General features: G+C 39.3%; 1 protein-coding gene across 2 annotated transcripts; it reads right to left on the bottom strand.

Moving 5' to 3' along the window:
- Positions 1-706: 706 nt before the first annotated feature.
- Positions 707-14,553, bottom strand: spred3 (sprouty related EVH1 domain containing 3). Of its 2 annotated transcripts, XM_051135321.1 has the most exons (6): positions 14,256-14,553; positions 9,518-9,683; positions 9,196-9,364; positions 8,959-9,020; positions 8,372-8,533; positions 707-3,811 (listed from the first exon to the last, which is right to left on the bottom strand). In XM_051135321.1, exons 1-6 carry the CDS (start codon positions 14,264-14,266, stop codon positions 2,840-2,842), a joined length of 1,542 nt encoding a protein of 513 aa, XP_050991278.1. In that variant the 5' UTR covers positions 14,267-14,553; the 3' UTR covers positions 707-2,839. The 2 variants fall into 2 exon arrangements, with proteins under 2 accessions (XP_050991278.1, XP_050991279.1); XM_051135322.1 differs by lacking the exons at positions 9,518-9,683; positions 14,256-14,553 and having other exon boundaries at positions 8,372-8,543; positions 9,196-9,334.
- Positions 14,554-18,065: the final 3,512 nt, after the last annotated feature.

Raw genomic sequence — 18,065 nt, 5'->3', positions numbered from 1 at the left:
TCACAGTGATTATTGAATGAATATCAAAACGGAAATGTCAGGAATTGCCTGGCTCTTATTTTTTTTTTACATTATTTTCATGACAATCAAGCACATCCTCCTCCCAGTTCTCTGTAGTTTGTAATGTGGACCACTGTACTACAAAACAATTGTATATTGTTTAAGTAGTATATAATGTATTATATTACAAATATTATATTATGAAATATATATGGTTCAAATATGGACAAACCCTGCAATTAGGTTGTTTTGACCCAGTGAACATATATATATATATATATATATATATATATATATATATATATATGTATGTATATGTATGTATATGTATATATGTGTGCGTATGTATGATTTATTTTATATAATTTGTTTTATCTATTAATTTTTATGGTAGTGTTTGGTTGATTTTTATTTGATTTTTGCTGGTTTTGATTTTTACACAGATTGCATTGTATTTTGGGAGGGAAACTTATTGTCATGAAAATATATAGTTTTCTTAATGCTAAATGTAAATTCTCATGTGTTTCCTTTGAAAATGGGGCGAAATATTCACCTGGATATTTGAATGGAGCACAGTGCACTGTTGTTGTCTCGTGCTGTAATACACCACACTGATATCGTGGTTATGAGTGAATGTTGAATGATGCCGTCCCAGTTTTAGTGTACATAAACACATGTAAACACGATTCAGAGTGCAAACTTTTCATTAAAATATAGAGTTAGGGTTTAATTAATGATACAAACCCACGATATGTAACACCTCAAAGCAGCAAATTGGCACAAAGTCAGAGAAGTAAGACAGCACAGAAAATAAAAACCCGTCTCCAAAAATAAATAAAGAATTAGAATAAATATCTCAATAAATATATAAACAGGTAATATTTTCCATTGATTACTTTTCAAACTAATAGACACATACATATTAAAATATGCACATTGGCAGAAATAAACAACCCGAAAAAGAAAATGAGTATTTAGGTACGTCGTTACTTAGAAATTATAGGTTATTGGTTAAATAAATCAAAAGGCACATTTATTAATAGGATGTATGACTAGGGCCCTCAAGAGTGGTCTCGTCTCGCAAAGTTCTCTTTTTTCCAGTGCTATTTTTGGGTCTTTTTGTGTTTCTCTACTCATGTCTAATATTCTGCCCATAAAGAGTGAGTGTGTGTGTGTGTGAGAGAGAGAGAGAATGTTTTACATCTTCGAAAATGGACTGAAATGAGCCCGGATGGACAATGAAATACAATGCATGTGTGTAGATCGAATGATCCAGTGGTTCATCTTGCTGTAAAAACCCTTTTCTTTTAAAGTGACTCTAATGAGCAGTTAATACAACTTTAATGGAGAAACCTCTTGGAGTTCGGACGTTAGTGCTTCCCCGTCATAGATATCAGAATTTAGAGCCGTTGATTTCCTAACTCAAAAATTGACTACAGGGCTGTGTCTGATTCCCTAACTCCTCATATCTAGCAGCGAGGTAAGACAAGTTTAGGGGAGTTGAAATAGCAGCTTTGAGATATTTTTTAAAGCAATGTTTCTTAACACTTTGAGGTCCAAACCGTTATGCCAGGCAGTGTTTGAACTGATTGGTCTAAATTCGTGTGTCCTTTAGCCAGACGACGAACTTTTCGGCGTCAAGTCGTTTGTCAGTCCACATTGAAAGCACACAGCCAATCAGAACACGGCCGATGTGTCTGGACCAATGGGATTTCACTGTGGGCGGGGCTACCCTGCACAACTCCACAGACGAAATGTCTCGTCACTTCGTTGCTCTGTTAGAACATGTGATGTGCAGTGGAACTCATTACAGTTAATGATTGAGTACTTCTTGGTTGTCATATTGACAGATAAAGTGTTGTGTCACACACAACGATCCTTTGCTCTTTTATTCCTTACGTCTTGCTAATAACTAATTGCACTGCATTTTTGGTGGCGTGTACAACTACATTTCAAGGCCTCGGTTGGCATTTGCTGCGCAAATGCTCGGCAGATTCACGTCTAGATTATCTCTCCACTTTTTTGGTCTATACTTCAAATCTCGGTTGTTGGCAAGTTCAATACAACTATACTCTCTTGACTGAAGAATGAGCATGTATGTGGTGAAAGTGGTGGTTTTGGTGAAACTGCCCTCGATCAGACCGTTCACGTTCCCTGTTCTCAAACAACTAAAAGTGATACGACATCAAAATGTTCTCCTTCACAAATATGTTCTGGCCGAACGTGCGTGAAAAACCTACCGCAAAGACCATATACAAAACCTCACCACAGCACACAGTCCCCGAAAAAAAGTGTCTCTTTCTCTATCTGCCTTCCTCTCCTCTGGACATTGAGGTAAAACTCAGTAACTTAGAGGTACGAGGGGAGTGTATTCGTTAAATCAGTTGCAAAAAATAGCTTTCGATAGTTCAAGTAAAATAAGATACTCAAAAAAAGGTCTGATAACCATAACTATAAACATTTTCATCTCATATTTTCTCCCTAAAATAAAAAAAAGAAACAAAACCCAAGAGAAAAAAACAAACAAACTAACAATTGTTTACACGTCACTGATCCCCATTCACTCCCCACCTCCCGGAGACGACCCCTGACCCCAACGACCAGCAAATCAGAGAGCGACCTCCCCGAACCCATGCACCCACCGCCGGTACGAGCGTGAAGGGTCCGAGCAGAGAATAGAAAGAGCGGAATGCAGCAGACGGCCTTGGAGGGGGCGAGGGGATACTGTCGTGAAGGTTTATGTAGGAGATCTGGCTCTACGGCTGTTCCTCGAACGGCGACAACGTCTTTGTGCTCCCGTCCCGCCGCCCACGCGCCCTCCCCCCGGTCCGGTCAGGCCTCATCGCACGGCCTTGTGCTTTCCTCCGCAGCAGCCGCATCTCTCCCCACAGCGCAGGCATGCGCGCAGGGGCAGGTAGCAGCACATGCAGGGCACGAAAAGAGACAGCGCCAACAGCGCCATCCAGCGGGCGCAGCACAGCGGGTGCGGCCGCCCGCCCATCGAGTCCTCGCACGAGCACGGCTCCCAGAACTCGCCCTCGGAGTCCGACATGCAGTGGTAGAGCAGGCTCTCCGCGCACCACACACACGTCCACTGGCGCAGGCAGTGTAGCGCCGGGTCGGGAGCGTCCCGGCAGCGGCCCCGTCCGTTCTCGGAGGCGCTGAAGACGGAGCGGCAGTACACGCAGCGCGACGAGCAGGAGGAGGAGCCCTGCGGGCAGGAGCTGTCGTCGTCGGGCGAGATGGCTTCCCCTCCGCCGCCACCCCCTCGCTTGCGAGTCCGAGAGCGGGGCGTGGCGAGCGAGGTGTGGATGCAGCAGGGAGAGGGCGAGCCTTTGCCCGTCTCCTGAGGGGAGCCGCTGGCCGACGGCACCCCCGGCATGGCGTTGGGCATGCAGGTGGGCGAAGAGTTGCGCTGAGAGCCTTTGGTGTCCAGCATGACGGTGACCTCGCAGCCGGTGGTGCCCACGCCAGCCAGCTCCTTCTCGAAGCGCACCACGCAAAGCTCCGACTTGTCCTGGCTGCTGCCCACCACCACGCCCCCCGTCAGCCCGCCCACCTTGGTCCGTGTAGCACCGGCGCGTCGGTAATCCTCGTAGCCGCGCGTACCCCACAGGTCCTTGCAGGGGTCGAGGCTACGCAGGTCCCCTTCCTCCAGCAGGGAGATGGTGGGTGAGAGCGGAGAGAGGGGGGAGGAGGCAGGGGGCACTAAGGGGGGAGTCGGGGGAGCTGGAGGCGGCGGTGGGGGCGCTGGAGGGTTCAAAACGGCGGTAACTTGGGTGAGCTGGTGCTGGGCAGGTCGGGTGTGGATCTGCGGTGAGAGAAGAGCGAGGGTTGAATATAACACTGGAGAGGCATGGCCATGGCCCCCGTTTTTCAGTTATACACTACCCGAAAAAAGCTACATCATTTGACATGCATTTGACATACGATTTAATCCAAGGTACGCATTTTATTTAAAGGGAACACTTGGTATTAAGACTTATATGGCTTAATATAACGTAAATGATGTCTCTTACTCAAATAAGAGTAACATTGGATCGCAAAATCTGTCATAAGGGTCAATTTTTAAAACTGGGATGTATACAGCTTTCCACTGATGTATGGACAATATTTGGCTGAGATATAACTATTTGAAAATTAGGAATCTGAGGGTGCAAAAAAATAAATAAAAAATATTGAGAAAACCGCCTTTAAAGGGGTCATCGGATGCCCATTTTCCACAAGTTGATATGATTCTTTAGGGTCTTAATGAAAATATACTTTGGTTAAAAATTCTCAATGGTTGTGTAAAACAACACCCTTTTTACCCTGCCAAAATCAGCTCTGCAAAAATCATCCCATTCTGAGCGACTGTTCCTTTAAATGCAAATGAGCTCTGCTCGCCCCGCCCCTCTCTTCTCTCTGTGGAGTGACGAGCCAGTTTACTTTAGCCACATTTAGCGCGTTTAGCTGCAAACTTGCTAACTAGCACATTAGAAAAGCCAATTGCAAAGATTCATAAAAAACCCTTATACCAGGGGTGCCCAACCCTGTTCCTTGAGATTTACCTTCCTGCAGAGTTTGGTTCCAACCCTGATCAAACACACCTGTCTGTAATTATCAAGTGCTCCTTCAGATCCTAATTAGTTGATTCAGGTGTGTTTGATCAGGGTTGGAACTAAACTCTGCAGGAAGGTAGATCTTTAGGAACAAGGTTGAGCACCCCTGCCTTATATTCACTTCTGCTGTAAGTGAAGCTGGATCACGAATGATTTGTGCAAACATAGAAGGATATATGTAGATCGGGAGCCGCATTCCTTTCACAAACAAAAATAATTCACTGCATCTTCAGTGGCACAGATGTCGGAAATAAAAGACGACCACTATGTTCATTATTACATCCAGCAACACAACACCTCAATCGCTCAATCAGAGGTATTTTTGTCTAACTTACATCCCTTCTCCGGCATCGAAACAATTGAGGTCGAACTGTGACAGCTGATCTGAGGTAAGATGCTCATGTCAATCAACTATCATGTGAGCGGCCTCTGTCTGTGTGACGGCACACCGACAGGCATCTGAGAATGGCTCTATCTGAAAAAGGGGATATTATTTTTACAGATTAATTAAAAACCACTGCATGGATTTTTATCATTATAGGGTAGATTTGTACATACACTGCCAACACACATTAATGTTTAGACAACATGAAAAAGTGATCTTTGCATCCGATGACCCCTTTAAAGTTGTCCAAATGAAGTTCTTAGCAACGCATATTACTAATCAAAAATTAAGTTTCGATATATTTATGGTAGGAAATTTACCAAATATCTTCATAGAACATGATCTTTACTTAATAACCTAATGATTTTTGGCATGAAAGAAAAATCGGTTATTATGACCCAAAGAATGGTATTTTTGGCTATTGCTACAAATATACCCATGCTACTTAAGACTGGTTTTGTGGTCCAGGGTCACATATGTAGTAGAAAACCCATGAAAGATATACCTTATTTTAAAAATCCACATCATTATATACATGTTTTGGACTATAGGGGGCACTATTATGTTGATTATGTTTTTACCACAACACAACTCGGAATAAACAACTTGGAAAATAAAATACTGATATGATGCCACGTTGTGCGGCTTTTGGTTGTAATTTTCAGTCGAAGGGTAACAGGAAGTGATGCAAGTCTTTGCTGCTTACCTAGTGATAAAAAGAGGAGAAAACAATGGAAAGATGCCTATGAACGAGTTAAACTTCCTAAAGACTTGTGTCTTTGTTCTCTCCACTTTAGTTCTGATGCCTTAGAGGGTTTTAGTCGACCACAGCTACTGAAAGAGCCTACAAACAATGTAATATCGCATATTTCATGCAACATTGTGGGGAAAATCGATGGTACGGCATTTGTTTTAATCCTACGCTTATATTCATTGCCACCTCTAAGCTCTTTCAGTAGCTGTGGTCATAGTATCAGTGTTTTATTTTCCAAGTTGTTTTACGTAATCAAAATAATGACACCCCCATTGTTGAAAATATGTATATAACGATGTGGATTTTTTAAATAAAGTAAATCTTTCACGTGTTTTATATTACATATTTCAGTAAGAGACATCATTTGTGTTATATTAAGCCATACAAGTTTTAATACCCAGGGTTCACTTTAAGATCTTGCTTTCCCTTGAATCCTATGACATTGCTAGAAACATGCTTGAGCCACAGGAAGGTGCATATTAGTAACCCAAAGGGATATATTAGTACATAAATTGTGCATATTAGAGGCTTTTGAAAGGATGCCACCCTTTTTTAATGAGAGTGTACAGTGACTCAACTATACCATTTCTCTGATGAACATGTTTTTTTACTTCTGAATTAAAATTCATTTTGATATTTTTTTGGACAGGTGGTCAAAAAAGTCTTACAACTGCCTTGATATCATTATGAAGCAAAGCCACATTAAAAAGATCAAATTCTTGAAAAGAAAACCTTGCATTTTTAAAGGGGTCATGGATGCCCATTTTCCACAGTTTGATATGATTCTTTAGGGTCTCAATGAAAAGTCTATAACGTACTTTGGTTAAAATTTCTCAGTGGTAGTAGCACCATTTTTACATTGTCAAAATCAGCTCTGCAGACATCAACCCGTTCTGTTGCATGTTGCTTTAAATGCAAATGAGCTCTGCTCACTCCACACCTCTCTTCTGTGGGGTGACCCACGAAACTTGCTAACTAGCACGTTATTAGGAAAGGAGATTGCAAAGATTTATAAAAAACCCTTATACTCACTTCTGCTGTAAGTGAAGCTGGATCACGAATGATTTGCGCAAACATAGATGCATTTAGGTAGATCGCCGGGCACATTCCCTTCACAAACAAAAGTAATCCACTGTGTCTTCAGCGGCTCAGATGTCGGGAATAAATGATGACTGCTATGTTCATTATTACATCCAACAACAAAACACCTCAATCGCTTAGGAAACATTCTTGTCTACGTCCCTGCTCTGGCGTCGAAACAATGGCGGTCGTTACAGCTCAACACAGGGCGGGTCTAAGGTAAGAGAGCCGTGTCAATCCACTATCGTGGGAGCGGCCTTGGTCCGTGTGACGTCACATAGACAAGAAGCTGAGAATGGCCTGACTTGAAAAAGGGGATATTATTTTTAGGGATTAAATAAAAACCACTGGGTGGCTTTTTATCATTATAGGGTGGATGTGTACACACACTGCCAACACACATTAATGTTCAAACAACATGTAAAAGTGAATTTTGCATCCAGTGACCCCTTTAACAAAACTGCTTCACATCATATTAATGTTTGATATTGCGATCAACAAGCAACAATCTTAAATAGCACAGAGATGTTTAAATTGTGAAATGCCATTTGGTCCCAACGAATGTAATAGTAAAGAATTATTCATGGTATTTCAATAACTGTATTGTTTAAAAAAAAAAAACTAAAAAACTATATATATATTTGGGTCATTCTGTAATTGTGGGTACATCTCATGTCCATGCATAATTTTTATATATTTTCATCAATATAAAGCCCCAATGCTTAATTTTCTAGTACACAATTAAATTTTTCCCAATCACACTACTAAAGTTGCTAATTCTACTCTGCATTTAAGCATTAAAATTACCTCAAATATAAATTACTTTCATAGTTTTGCCTTCAGTTAGATTAGGTTATCAAGACATTTGGGTGTGCGCTTCAAAAATAATAAGTGTTTATTGTGATATAACTTTTTTCATTTTATTTGCATCCGAAAAACCATTGTCAACTAAGTTACCCACTAGAAACCCCCCCCTCAAAAAGGAATGGTCTGTCCCATTCTCGCATAATTAGCACAGTATGACGATATTTCCTCCAGCAGTACATGGATGAAACACCAGAAGTTGTTCTCTCTCTTTCCCCTAATATTGGTTAAACTAGCAAACCTGTGTCAAGAGTGGATTAATTGACTGTCAACAATTATTATTATACAAGTATTATTGCTGCAAATTTTAACAAGACAATTTACTAAAACTTATGTTTTGTTTATGAAAATATATTTCTAAACATACCATATGATCAGTAGTTCTAGGCTTCCATGTTGAGTACAGGCCCAAAACACTTAAAATGTCAACTAAGTTACCTGTCAACTGTGTTACCCAGTAAAGGTAAAATGTTGAACACTAGCAAACAAAGAAGGTACTTTATGTACATATTCCTACAGATCACCTTTATTTATATAGCACTTTATACAATCAAAGCAGCTATGTAAGGTCATGTTTGGGTTTTTGGGAAAGAGGAAAACCTTTTTCTTCACACTGTCAAATTCTAAATGTACCCCTAATAATAGAATGACCCATATATTTTCCTCCAAGTAATATGAATCCTTTACCTGGGCTGGGGTCTGTGTCGTGACAGCGTGCCCTGTCCCATACGCAAACTCCTCTGTGGAGCGCACAAAACAGGTGGAGGAGGACTCACTGGTCACAATGGTAATGGGTTTGGGCAGCATCTCTTTTCTGCTGTTGGATGACGACTCACTCCCTGTATGAGACTGAGACAGACTGCAAGTCATCAAACATGCAGAACCATCTGATGCTTAAGCAACAAGGAAAGAAGGTGTAAAGGTGTAGTTTGGATTGCCTTGTTTTATGAATGAGTCATTCACTGATTCTGCTTTGACTTCATTTGAAAAGTATTCATTCATTCATTCATTCATTCCAAAAAAAAAAAAAAAAAAAAAAAAAACAAGAAACTGAATTATTGTCAAGATTTTAGACATAAACGGCAAAGCAGGTTTTTGTTGATTACAAAACAGTTCTTTTGGAATGACATGCACTGCTGAATTGTGCACAATAAGACCATGAATGCATATTAAGAAAATAAATATGGTAAATTTTGACTTATTGACTTAAATGTGGATCTAGGCATAAAGATGAACCAGATAATTTCAAGCACCGATGTGATAAAAACACTCACTGCTTGACCGTCATCCTCCGTGTCGCCCTCTTCAGGTGTCGAGGAGGATGGTGAGTCAGATCCTGCAGGAAAATATTAAAAACGATTCTGTTTTATTATTAATGCATTTCATGAAAGAAAATAGGAACATCTAGATCACATTAGACACAGTTGCAATATCCTTGCATGGCAAACTCTAAACTACATTAATTTCTTTCACTCCAGCTTCCTGTTCACTATCTTTTGCTGCTTCTGTACCTCTGTCCAGCTTCTCAAGGACACTTTGAAGCCCCCTCTCAAAGGAGATGGCGTCAGCTGGACTCTGGAAGGTCAGACCAAACTTCCTCTCCTCCACACGCCAGTGATGGAAGATGGGATTCACCTTGTTGTAGACCAGACCCTTTTGGATGGCACATTCCAGCACAGGCTATGCAAAAAAAAAAAAGGAAAAAAAAGAGAGGCGGGTCACTCGCGGGCCACTCATGAGGGCGACTACCATTACCACAACTACCAGGACTGTCAGGCTGAGGGAACTTCAGTGCACTCAAAGACAGGCATGAACACACACGCACACACTCACTGCTCGATCGCGTAGCCGTTCTCCACGTATGACGTACTCTCTCCGCCCACGACCTTCAGAGCTCCGCCCCTTACAAATGATCACATGACTGAGGCCGCCACCTCCAAGGGGCACCCAGCCACCGCTAGAATCGTCACGTGTCATCACCACCGCTCGGACACGCACACTGTTAGGGAAGTGAAAGCAGTGAGTGCACTAGCCAGCTGAGCGCAAACACACACACACCCACACACACAAACACAGACTTTGAGACAAAGGCAATTAAAGAAGAAAATACAACCATCAGTATAAAATATTTTAAAAATGGCCTCAAAATGAAGGTAACTGACAAATAATAGAGGGACAATAATGTGTTAGAGAGATGCAGTCTGAAGATGTACTATTACTGGCCTGCGATATCCACTAAAATGACTTTCATAACCCATTTTGCTTCTGTAATCTTTCTAGACATATTTCAAAGTGAAACCGAACATTTAGTAAGTAAAAAAGGTAAAGTGGACTTTGTATTATAGCCATTTGAAGTGTACTGGATCATGAAAAGTGGATGTTAAAGTGGTTGGAAAAAGAAAGGATGTTTCAGACAATAAGCAGTGTTAGGGAAAGTTACTTTTAAAAGATCCCTCTCTAAAAAAGTAACTAATTACGTTACTTTGTTACTTTTTATGGAAAGTAATGCGTTACGTTTGCGTTACTTTTTAAATCTGGGCATGGCTTGCTTGTTTGTTTTTAAAGGAGAACTCCATTTCCAGAACAACAGTTTACAAATAATTTACTCACCCCCTTGACATCCAAGATGTTCATCTCTTTGTTTCTTCAGTCGTTAAGAAATTTTGTTTTTTGAGGAAAACATCTCAGCATTTTCCCCATATAATGGACTGATATGGTGCCCCGATTTTGAACTTCCAAATGCGGTTGTAAATGATCCCAGCCGAGGAAGACGGGTCTTATCTAGTGTTACGATCGGTTAATTTAATAAAAATAATACAGTTTATATACTTTTTAATGCCAAACGCTCGTCTTGTCTCACTCTGCCTGGACTGTTTCTGTTCCGGTTCATGACAGTTAGGGTATGTTGAAAAACTCCCATGTCATGTTCTCCCTCAACTTCAAAATCGCCTTATATCGCTGTTTTACCTTTTTTGTTGAGGGTGTTTGATCTTTTTTGCATGTTCACTTTGCAAAGACTGGGTCGGAACTTCTGCAATGATGCAATGATTTTGAAATGATTTTTGAAGTTGAGGGAGAAAATACGGTCAGAGTTTTTCGACATTCCCTAACTTCAGCCAGAATACACAGAGTTCACAGACTGCAAGGCAAGATGAGCGTTTGAGAATAAAAAGTATTTAAATAGTATTTTTTTATGTAAATAACTAATCGTTTTGCCAGATAAGACCCTTCTTCCTCGACTGGGATTGTTTACAACAGCATTTGGGATCGTTTGAAGCCGCATTTAAACTGTATTTTGGAAGTTCAAAATCGGGGCACCATATCAGTCCATTATATGGAGAAAAATGCTGAAATGTTTTCCTCAAACAACATATTTCTTTACGACTGAAGAAAGAAAGACATAAACATCGTCGATGACAAGGGGGTGAGTACATTATTTGTAAATTGTTGTTCTGGAAGTGGACTTCTCCTTCAATATAAAAAGTTATATTTTTAGCAAATGCACACACCAAAAGCCTGAAGGAAAAGTACATTTACATCTATATAGTAAAACACATGAGAAGAAAGTTCAACACTCTTCAGCAATTTAAAAAAAAAAAAAAAAAGAACAACAAGAACAACTCTCTTGAGTAAATTTTGCTTGTTGGTGTCATTGAATTGGATCATCAAAGGTCAGCAGCCAAGATGCTGGTTAATAAAATAGGATTAAATACATAAAGGATAATTTTATTTGTAAAGGACATTTTAATATTGTTTAACATATTTACTTATTGCAGGTTTGTGTCTTATTCTGAGTTGCATTTCACTGTTTTTATTCATTTTAAGATATACCTGAGATGAATCAATGCATTTTCACATTTATTTTAGAACTAAAGTAACATATTACTCCCGATTTCTCTCAGCATGGGGACAGGAGAGGTTTCCATCAATAAATGGCAAAAAAAGTAACTGGCGTTACGTATTTAAGAAAGTATTTTCTTTGAATTAAACAGTAATGCGTTACTATACTAGTTGCTTAATAAAAGTAATCTGATCACGTAAGTGACAATAAGCAAGTTACATTATAAATATGTGACCCTGGACCACAAAACCAGTCTTAAGTCGCTGGGGTGTATTTGTAGCAATAGCCAAAAATACATTGTATAGGTCAAAATTATTGATTTTTCTTATATGCCAAAAAAATTAAGGAAATTAAGTAATGTTTCATGAAGATATTTAGTAAAATTCCTACTGTAAATATATCAGAACTTAATTTTTGATTAGTAATATGCATTAGTAAGAGTTTCATTTGGACAACTTTAAAGGTGATTTTCTCAATATTTTGATTTTTTTGCACCCTCAGATTCCATATATTCAGATAGTCGTATCTCGGCCAAATATTGGCCCGTCCTAACAAACCATGCATCAATGGAAAGCTTGTTTATTCAGCTTTCAGATGGTGTTTAAAGCTCAATTTCGAAAAATTGACCCTTACGACTGGTTTTGTGGTCCAGGGTCACATATATAAAAAAAAAGATTACAAAAGCAAACATTTTATTAATACAATATTAATTAGCAGAGTACAACAGAATATCATGCACTAACGGATTGGCCATGATACATCAAAGAACACACCTTAAGAAACTAAATAAGTTCAGTTATGATTTCACATTGACTGAAATTTTGGATGTACTTAAGTACAGTCTACAATCTTCTGTAAACGTTTATAAAAAGCCAGCCAGTTTACATCAGTTCCAACCAGGTTAGTTTGGAGATTGGGGTTTTGGGAGGGAGACGCACCTCACAGTCTTTTGCTACAATATGGTTGATGGGATGGTCACAGCTAGCAGCAGACACGTGACTGGAGGAGAGTAGATGAAACATGTTTGGCTCTTTTCCCTGCCTACGCCATGATGATGATGTTAGTCCAAATGAAGAGTCATTTCAGAGATGGTATAAAATAGCACAAAGGAATTTGAATCAGTGTGTCAACTATATTTAAATACATTGATTTCACAGGTTTTGTGATAAATCTGACACGCCCCCTTGCCAAAACCCCGCCCCCAGTAAATCTACACTTGGAACTTGCAAAAGACCGACAGGCTGAGAACGTTTCTGATTGGCTAAAAAAGGGCGGGCCGTTCCCTCGACTAGTTTTGCTGTGACAGAGACAGGTGTGATTTGTCAAGACGCCCATTTTAGCGATCTGTCAGGTAACATTTACATTTTCTGCTTGTTAACAGTCGTTTAATAATATGTAGGCTGCTATATCTTAACTAGATGCCGGAATACAGGAGAATTTTGATTGATTCCTTGAGACAAGATGGTGTGGCATGGTTGCAAGGACTGGTTCATTGTGTTAAATGGGTTGAATCATGTTAAATCGCAACGTCACGTGTGTTTTGTGTGTTCCCCAAACAATAGGTTCAGTCTAGAATAGATAAACAGCGAAGCGCGATTATAACAATGAGAGGAAACAGCGCGATTTTTTTAATGGACGGTCACGTGGGCGAGGAAAATCTAATCACACACGGAACAAGCGTTTACAGCCATCGCTCATTTCTGTGGAGAAGTCTTTCATATAGTCGTGCGTTCACAATGCAACCGATATAAAATAACAAGGCACATAATGGCTCCATATGTTAATATGAGGGAGTAGCACACAAAGAAGGAAATCGTAAATAAATGAATGGCCTGAGGGGAATGAAATGTGTGGAGATGATGAGGGAGAGGGTGGGAGATGAAGAGTTATATTCCTCCCTGAGATGTATCAATGAACGCGCCCATTCGCCATACAAGGCCCTCATAGCGGTTTTCCAGTCCGACAAGCTCCATTACAATAAACGCTATGAAATCACATCCATTTTGATTCAGAGCCCCGTTTGTGTTATTAAACGCTCTCGGTTGTTCTAAGCCGTCGCACCGCCGCGTCGTCCGATCGACACGCGTTCAGCCGCACTCATTCGTTCATCCCGCTGTTTTATGAATGAGTAAAACCACATATATGCTAGAGCACGGCAAATTCAATGGGCAGATGAGTGGGTGAAAGGAGGATATGGACAAGAAGAAGAAGAAGAAGAGAAGCGCTGGGGGGAGGGGGAGACATGAAGAGGAAGAGGAGGAGGGGGGTGAGAGAAAAATCACATTTCATTCATAAAGTTTGGCTTTAAAAATCATAATGAAACTCGAGACGCGTTGATAAAAGCATCCCTCTCCGCCTCCATCCCGCCAATGCGCCCCCGACGCCAGAAAGCTCGCCATATTCCGTCGATTTGGAACGACACGTTTTATAATTCACGGATGTATTTGCTGGTTATACGTGGAGGCTCCACACACATCATCCTCGAGACAAAAAGCCGTCTCGTACTGCACCCCGTGCGTCTTTCACGCGGCATTGAAGGCGTTTAATGTAGTGCACCTCAGCTGAGGCCCATTCACTGGCGTTATTCATCAAATGTTGGATGTATGTGGAGAATACGGTGTACAGTGTTGATAGCCATAGCTGCGTAATAGTGTTTATGAGCATCCTACAGTCCATTAGAGCTGCTGCAAATCAAGTCTGTTGTGCTCAAATAAAAATGCATGGACTTACTCGCCCTCCATGGCTCGGTGTTGCCCGCCGCTTCGAGCTGGCTGCCCCCCGGTCTCTCGTCTTTTTTATTCCCCTTCTTACCGAACACACACACTCGCGTTCTCACACTCATACACACACACGCGCGCGCGCGTTCTCACACTCTCGCTCACATAGGCGCGCACACAGTCTCTCTTTCACTCAGTCCTTGCGCTCGCTGCTCTCATTTTCTTGTCTTTCTCTGTCCACCTTCATATGGTTTCGGATGGGCTTGAGGATGCAGCAGCCATTTTCCACCGGCAGCATCATCATCGTCCTCCCTCTCTCGCTCCCTCCCTCCCTTCCTCTCGCTCTCTCTCTCTCTCTCTCTCTCAATCACTCCCTCCCTGTTCCTCTCTCTCTCTCTTTCTACCTGTCTACAGCAGTTCTCACACACTCGTATTAAACACACTCGTGGATGGACACAGTGTCCCCGAGTGGGAGCCGCAACGGTCCGGTTTTGTGGCTGTCGGGACATTTGGAGCGATTTGCTACTAGAAATGGCCATGTGCATAAGCAGCCACCACTGTCAAATCTGAATTGAGAGTGGCTACTAAAATGTTCAGACGTAATGATCAATAGTCTACAGTAACATAAGTGATAAGTGCACAAACTCGGTTGATCTGGTGAAGATCAGCGATGGATAACACCTCAGTACCTTGGACAGCTCCCATACAGCTCTACACGCCATGACAGAATTCACAGCAGCTAGTCTCCATTCATCTCCAACTCCCCATTCATGTTCACTGATAGCCCACCATTGATAAACAGCCACGCCAGCGTCGAGCCTTTATTACTCAAATAAACAGCCCGTCTCGCTCCCTTTCAACCGTTTGGATAAAGTACGTTAAGTTACAGCACGGTAGTACCTAAATAATACATGTTTGCTATTTTAAAAATACATAGTCTGATATTATTAGTTGTGTAATGAATGTTTGCGCGCGAATTGAATTGCGCGGTTTAATTCAAATGTGTAACTGTTTAAAAATAACGTTCGCTAACGGAAAATTATATGAGGAATCAAAATAGTGCATTTTTAGAATTTATATGTTTGGATGTGGTTTTTGTTTCATCGTTCGTTCAAAGGTAACGGCAAACTGATATTACTGACAAAATGTACTTTATTTTATTATATATATTTTTTAATTATTATGTTATAATTATAAATCATATTATAAATCTATGCACAAAAATGCCGCATAAATTACATTTATTAATCAAAAGCTCTGCTCTTTGCTTTTTATTGATAATGTTCTCCAGATGCTGTAGTCATTGGTCTCAAGTATAATTTTTCCACGAAAAATACAATAATTATTGTTATTTTAATTGGATTGATACATATACATGTTCATTATTATATATTAATATAGTATTAATATCTAAAAACTTTGTGTATGGACAGTTACAAAAAGATAAACAGTATATGGGCCATTCCATGAAATCGGTGCCTTTTGTATCCCTAAGAAATAATCAAACAGATTTAATATAACAACAAATAAATATGCAATTTAATTAACATTACAATACTATGTATGCTTTTATTAATATTACATAAAAAAGTCAGTTCAATATTATTTTAAATAATTTAAATAGCATTTATGCTGATAAGGGTAAGGTTTTTGGCCTGTCCCTCACTTTTTCAGCAGGACTTTTAATTATCAAAATGAAGGAAAAATTATATAAAAATCACATTTGCATATTGGTCTAAATATAATCTCACTGTTAAGCAATGTTGGCATAAGTATGCATTTTTTCTATAAAATATAACTCATTTTATTGGTGTCCCCTGGTTTCATGTCAGCCCTGTTACCCTCAAAAATCCCTTGTAAAATAATATACATTTAAGTGACATCATTTCTAGGAGGCTACATTATCTCTCAAATATTTAGAACATAAACATGTTTCTCTTACTCCTCTATAATGTTCTAGTTTTAATGATTTATGAGGCTTGACTGAGGGGGGCCATGATGTAATGTCAATCCTGTTACCATTTTTTTACCAATCATTTCTTACGTTTAATATAATCAATATCTACAAGTAAAATCCTTTCAAAGTGTACAATATGTGCTATTGTAAACTGAGCTATTGTATTAGCTAGCAATTAGCCAAATTGTTTGAAATTGTCAGACCTGTTACTGTCAACCTGTTACTTTTTAGAGTGGGTAACAGGGATGACATTGATTAGGTTTGGCCCTGTTTTTAGAGAATGTGTAAACATTTTAAATGTTACCCTCTGTATATTCTTAAGCTAATGCCTGTATCATTCAGTGGCATATGAGTTCTAATTCAACTATAGTATCTAGTAACACTTGTGTCGGTAACAGGATTGAGAAAAATACCAAAACATGAGGTAGAAAAATAGTCATAAAATAATAAATTACATAGCCTGAGATGGCACAATACAATTTCTTGTCATTTTAAGGTGTCTTCATTTTATGGATATTTAAAAAATATTAAATAAACTTATTTTATTTTTTAATTTTTCCAAGTGGATTTTGTGGAATGACTCACATTATTTTTTCTCCTGAACAAAAATCAAAGACATAATGAATAGCCTACCTAAATAAAACCTGGACATATTCCCACAATTATTTTACTTTACTATTTAAACTGTATTTTTCACAAATACTAAATAAGGTTACAGTAATTTAGGTAACAGTAATAAAGATAATAACATAATGTGATAATGTTCCGGTTCCAAAAACCTATTTCTCACAAAAGCTATATCCCAGTAATGACAAGGTTGAATTATAGAAATTTGTTTTCTCTAGCTTTGGGTTTGTATGTTGGTTTCAAACACGTAGATTAATGTGTTATAACAAATATGTTGTAGCTGCATAGACATACTTATCTAAAACAGAATATGGTTTGATATTTATCTAGATGTTTGAACCTTTCCTTAATAACCACTGCTTGAAAAATGGCTTTTGACTCAAAACCTTATTTTCTGGGACAACAAGCCTCATTTTCTCCTATAATACGTAAATCTGTCTGTATGATTCATATGCATGAGATATATAGTGAACATACTAACATGTCGACTGCTGTATTTTCAACATGTCAGCTGCTGTATTTCCACGAGCGGAAAGGTTAAAGTCTGTGCTAACAAGGGCAGATCTTTTATTAGACAGCACACATTGTATCTGAAGAGCTGAGGGAAATTGCAGCTACAACCGAAAAGACACCAGCATGGGTACCGGCTCCACTTAAAGCCAACATCCTGAAGTGCAAGAAAACATGTGACATGCCTCAGCAAACTTAAGAAGGTGAAAATAAGGGCATGCTAGAAAGTATTAAAGAAGGTAAAAAACTAAACTTTCCTCAAATGGACTCTAGTTTGTCTAGTGTGTGCTTGTGGCATGAAATATAATGCAAAATGCACAATTTAAATTAATTTGTGTAAGTTAATTTGTTAAGTTGTATTCAGTTGTATTGTATTCAGTTTGCCCAACTGTTGTAACAGTAATGCCACAACCCTAAGTGTTTTTGCATTAAACTTCTGTTTGATTAATTTTATAGAATTGAATATTTAAAAAAAAAGGCTCATCTGTATTGTCAGAAAAACCATCAACTTCAAGAAAGAATGAATTTGAAAATCATCCTACATTGCTGTTTAACCTTTTTTATTGTAAAGGACATTTGATCTTCTTTGCATGTTCACTTTGTAAACACTGGGTCGGTATTTGTGCAGTGATGCAGGATGATTTTGAAGTTGGAGAAGAAAATGAGATGGGAGTTTTTTGTATTGAACCGGAATACACAGAGTTTACGCAGAGCTAGACAAAACGAGCC

Source organism: Labeo rohita, chromosome 18 (genome assembly GCF_022985175.1).
Source record: "Labeo rohita strain BAU-BD-2019 chromosome 18, IGBB_LRoh.1.0, whole genome shotgun sequence".
NCBI lineage: Eukaryota > Metazoa > Chordata > Actinopteri > Cypriniformes > Cyprinidae > Labeo > Labeo rohita.
Note: the sequence above shows the minus strand (reverse complement) of the source record. Positions and strands in the feature narration are given on the sequence as shown.

Bases quoted from the DNA above. Each gene is read 5' to 3' on its own strand.
- spred3 (XM_051135321.1), bottom strand. The intron at 9,365-9,517 runs GTGAGTGTGTGC...TTTTTTGCATAG, and splicing joins AACGGCTACGCGATCGAGCA to CCTGTGCTGGAATGTGCCAT. The intron at 8,534-8,958 runs GTGAGTGTTTTT...AGTCTGTCTCAG, and splicing joins CGGAGGATGACGGTCAAGCA to TCTCATACAGGGAGTGAGTC.